General features: G+C 56.5%; 1 protein-coding gene across 3 annotated transcripts; it reads right to left on the bottom strand.

Annotated features, from left to right (window-relative positions):
• Positions 1-1,615: 1,615 nt before the first annotated feature.
• Positions 1,616-4,323, bottom strand: LOC113203175 (ribosomal L1 domain-containing protein CG13096-like). 3 transcript variants are annotated; one of them, XM_052270002.1, is made up of 5 exons: positions 4,050-4,323; positions 3,028-3,251; positions 2,513-2,639; positions 2,211-2,426; positions 1,616-2,132 (listed from the first exon to the last, which is right to left on the bottom strand). In XM_052270002.1, the coding sequence occupies exons 1-5, from the start codon at positions 4,197-4,199 to the stop codon at positions 2,091-2,093; spliced, it is 759 nt and encodes a 252-aa protein (XP_052125962.1). In that variant the 5' UTR covers positions 4,200-4,323; the 3' UTR covers positions 1,616-2,090. The 3 variants fall into 3 exon arrangements, with proteins under 3 accessions (XP_052125962.1, XP_026273513.1, XP_052125961.1); XM_026417728.2 differs by having other exon boundaries at positions 1,616-2,060; positions 4,050-4,316; XM_052270001.1 differs by having other exon boundaries at positions 1,616-2,060; positions 4,062-4,316.
• Positions 4,324-4,336: the final 13 nt, after the last annotated feature.

Genomic DNA, 4,336 nt, shown 5'->3' with positions numbered 1-4,336 from the left:
GGTGGTGGGGGTGGCGGCGCAGACGGCGACGGAGGTGGCGGTGGTGGGCGCCGTGGTCCTCCAGGTGGTGGGGGCCTGGGGGGTCCCCAGCTTCCAGAGGCGTGCCCTGACCTGCCGTGCCGTGGCGTGTCAAGCAGCCCAAGTCCTACAGCTTTTTGCCCTGAACAGCTACAACGACAGCAAGCTCAGCTCGGGCACAGTGCTGCGCAGCTTCGCAGTGCGAGGCGCAGTCCGAGCGCAGCCAGGCCTGCCCTGTCACGCTTTCGTGTTCGCGCCGTGCTGGGCTGGCTGGCCCTGCTGCCCTTCGCGAGCCAACGCCTCGGGAAACACCGAAGGCCTGCCAGCCTGGTGACAGGTCTACTCCCGCTGCATGTCCAGTGGCACACCAGCCCGCCCGACCCGGGGGGTTCCTTCCGCAGCCCAATGGCCGAGCCATATAACGACCGAACCACCTCTTAAGCAGATTCGGAGCAGCCCGAGCCAAAGTGTGTTTAGGCCTGCGTCGCAGCTGCGCGGGTATATCGTCTCAGCACTCCCTTACTCTTTGGAGGGTGGGTCACCTCTCACTTCCTGACTTCCTGATTCGCGCCGCCCACCGCCGCACTTAGACTGCACCGCATGCACGCTTGCGTGCGGATTGTCTACGCGCGTCGGCTGGGCCATGACAGGAAATAGGAGTCTGTTGTCCATCCTGTAAAGCTGCAAATGTAGCCGTTTTACTATTCGCACTTTTGCAGAAATACTGTACCGCATACAGGGGTGGCGTGCGGGCGCGTTGCCTATACCAGGTCGAAGACGTAAGACGCCGTAGTCAGCGACGATAGGCAAACCCACTCACTCGCATGCATGAGACTAGGAAGTGCGCGGGTTCAAGGATCATCCTGTAAGTACGTCCGTTATTCGCCGTCACGAACCTACCAAGTTCAGCCTCTGCAAGCTCTCATAGCGCCTGGTGGGTAGGCAATATCTTGCCTGGAGTGCATGCGTGTATTGCGGGGTGGCCTAACCCCCGTATCGCAGGCGCCGAGCTCCCCTAATTAGCCGAATGAATCTGAGGAAACGGCCGTGCTTTCTGGACGGTCCCTACTCAGCCGTCTGGTACAGAGCGCACATTCTACCGTGTAGTCTTTGATGACGAGTCGACCAAGAGAAAATTATAGTAGGAAATAAATCGGCACTGATCTCGCATCGCAATCGAATTAATTTAATTGTATCTTTCTTTCGCTACTTCTTTTCACGAAAGAAAAGAAAAACTTTTGTTTTGTCCGGTATCGAATAAGTATTAAGTGTTTTCGATCATGAGAGCGTTTCTGGCCTCCACCAGGACGTTCTAGAAGACCATTCGTCACGCCTTGGGTTTCAGTGGAGGACCTCCGCATCTCCGGATCCGCCTTCTGACCACGCGGGGGCCAAGCGCAAGGACTGTGCAGGCAGGGTGCGAGAGAGGGAGGGGTGGGGCTTTCAAAGGCCTCTCCACTACCAAGAAGCACATCATTTCCAATGTAGATAGTGGAACTTAATTCATGTTACTGTACACTGTACGGTTTTTATACTTTTACGATAATGTTGCGTGTGATGAAAAACAAACAAAAACAAAACAACGATAAGACGGGGATTAACGTTTGGAAGGTATTTATTAATACAACAAAAACTCGCAGGTACACAAGATGTGTTAATATGATATAATGCAGATAAAAGTGTGAGGCCTTAACAATATGAGTATGTAGATGAAAAGACTGTGACAATGTGATGGTAAGATAAAACACAAAAATATAACATGACAATGATAATCACCCCACCCCTCCTTTCAGGGCGAGGAGGCAACGAGGTTGACTAGAATTCACAATACATTAACAATGCCATCATAATTGTCCTGGGGGGCAGTACAAAATCCCGCCTACTCAAATCCAGGAAATTCGTGGATATCGGTCGCCTCACAGCTGGGCCGCGGATTGGACCCGGGGCGCTCAGTAGTCGTAGTCGTCGTCGGCCTGCTGCTGCTTCTGCTGCTGGCCGCCCTCGTCGTCATCGTCGTCGTCCTCGGCGGCCTCTTGCTGCTCCTGCGGCGCACAGCAACCAGCACGGCAACGTCAGTCGTAATCATCACACTCGTCAATACACATGAGGAACAGCTGGAAACCTCGGGTACGTCACAAGTGATTATTCTTTTCAAAGGAGGGTGTAGTGGTCTCTCATCGGCGAGCCCTTACCGCCGCCTCGCCGTCGTCGTCGTGGTCGTCGTCGTCGGCGGCCTGTTGCTGCTGCTGCCCCTCGCCGTCATCCTCCTGATTCTCGTTTCCGCCCGAGAAGACGAAGAACATGTCGTCTTCTCCGTGCAGTCCGCGCCGGTGCGAGGAGCTCTCGCGGTCCACGGAGGCATCCCCGCTTACGTCCTGGAGCGACTGCGACCGTGGCCCCTGCCGTATCTGGGGACAAAGAGCTTGACATCGTGACGTGGGCCCTGGACACCGAGGCCAACCTGGAGGGTGTTGACGACGGGCGCTTGACTCACCCGGGCCGTGTCCCGCACCACCTCCACGTCGGGGTGAGATCCGGCGAAGCCCGCGTCACCCGCGGCGCCGTATTTCTCGTTCTTACCGCCCTTCTTCTTCTTCCCGAAGGCGGAGTGCTGCTCGTACCTGTCGCGGTGACAAGGAGAAGTGCCCCTTTAGTCACGGCCTCCGCGGAAGAAGCTTCCAGACCCCGCGCCTGCGCATCGAGGGATAGGCAACCCATCATACCGCCGTGAACGACGCTGGCGGCCTCCCAGGGGTGGCGAGACTCTCAGAGCCAGAGAGGACTCTGTACCCTTCGGGTAAGGTAGAGTATATCGAGGGGTCCATGCAACTCGGAAATTTTGTACCCCGTAAATATATTAACATGTTGAATTTTCTTGAAAATTTGTGAATACAAATGAATAATAGTGAAGACTAGTGAATATTATTTTTTGTTTGACCCGTGCGAATATCCGAAGTTGTGGACCCTGCGGCAGACATGCCACAGAGCAGAGCCGGTCCCGCAACTCACCCGTACTTGTCGCCGCTCTTGGTGTGGAAGGCGTCGAAGTGCTTGTAGCCGTCGTTGCCCGAGGAGGAGTGCTTGTGGTGGTAGCCCTTGCCGTTCTTGCCGCCGCCCCCCTTGACGTGCCGCACCTTACCGGCCTGGTGCGCCTGGTGCGTGGACGCGCGGTGCTCGTCGTTGGTGGCCGCGAACAGCATGTCGGTGGGCGGGCGCGCGTACACCTCCCGGATCTCGCAGAGGGGGAGGAGAAGCAGGCGGTAATAGAGCGGTGACAAAACAGATAGGGACAAGCACTGCTGATTATCGGCGGTTACTCAACACTCGCGCCCCGCCCACTGCACCCTCCGGGAACGCCCGATGCTTTTCCCACCGTGACAAAAACACACATGGCGTGTTCCCTTATTGACGTTATCGCCCGGCAAGCAGGCGCCGTCATTAGAATCAAACGACGAGTGCGAGGGTAAACATTATTACACGGGTACGGATGATGAGGGGCTGCTGACAGTGACCGGGGGCCGGGCGCGGTTGCTGCTACGTACTGTTCAGCTGCAAGCAGCGCCAGTCTCTTTTTGCTGCTCCGGGGTCCCAGACCTGACTCAAGCACTACTGCTGGCCGATGGGCCGTGAAAAGACCGTCTCTCTCCGTCTCGTTCTCGGTTTTTTTCCCCTCCCTCTCTCCGTCTCGCTCCTACAGAGGTGACGCTATTGAAGGGCGTAACGGTTCCCTCGCGCCCCCATGTTTACATTTGTTTTTTGCCATGGGTTTCCACGTCCCACCGCTGCCGACGAACAATCAAGATTAGGTTTCGTTGATAAGTCATCCTGTTTATCGTTATCATTCGTTTACGCATGATTCATGTTGAGAACAGTTAATAAGAATAAATGATATCAACATCACTGCAAACCCAACAGTGTACTCTGTACAAACAAGGAAGAGTAATCTTGCAAGCACACACGTTCAAGTGTTGGGTTTGCAGTGAATCTGCCTAATTGCGTCGCGTCGCACTTTTCGAGTCCATGCGACTCACTGTCGACTCTACCACGGCTGTGTCGGTCCATCTGCTGACGGGGAAGGGTGCTCCAGGAGCCGGCAGCGCGGCGAGGACCGCCACGAGGACGGCGAGGACGGCGGCGGCCGGCAGGGGCCGCGGCGCTGCTGTTGTGGTCCGCTGCGCCATGACCTGCGCGATGACTCGGCTGATGAGGGGAATGGTGATCTGACAGCGTCTCTGACCGGCTGCTTGCAGGTGCGGGGGGCTTTTATACGCCGACAGGCTCCACTGCTCCGGGGCGCACGGCGGGGGCGGCTGGGGCG

Source organism: Frankliniella occidentalis, unplaced genomic scaffold, assembly GCF_000697945.3.
Source record: "Frankliniella occidentalis isolate FOCC.00 unplaced genomic scaffold, Focc_3.1 Scaffold107, whole genome shotgun sequence".
Lineage (NCBI taxonomy): Eukaryota > Metazoa > Arthropoda > Insecta > Thysanoptera > Thripidae > Frankliniella > Frankliniella occidentalis.
This window is presented reverse-complemented; position numbering and strand designations above follow the sequence as displayed.

Excerpts from the sequence above, each read along its gene's own strand:
- LOC113203175 (XM_026417728.2), bottom strand. The coding sequence starts at position 4,199 with ATGGCGCAGCGGACCACAACAGCAGCGCCGCGGCCCCTGCCGGCCGCC. Across the intron at positions 3,252-4,049 it reads CAGCCGTGGTAGAGTCGACA|ATCCGGGAGGTGTACGCGCG; the intron begins GTGAGTCGCATG and ends CCCCTCTGCGAG. Across the intron at positions 2,061-2,210 it reads ACGACGACGGCGAGGCGGCG|GAGCAGCAAGAGGCCGCCGA; the intron begins GTAAGGGCTCGC and ends TGTGCGCCGCAG.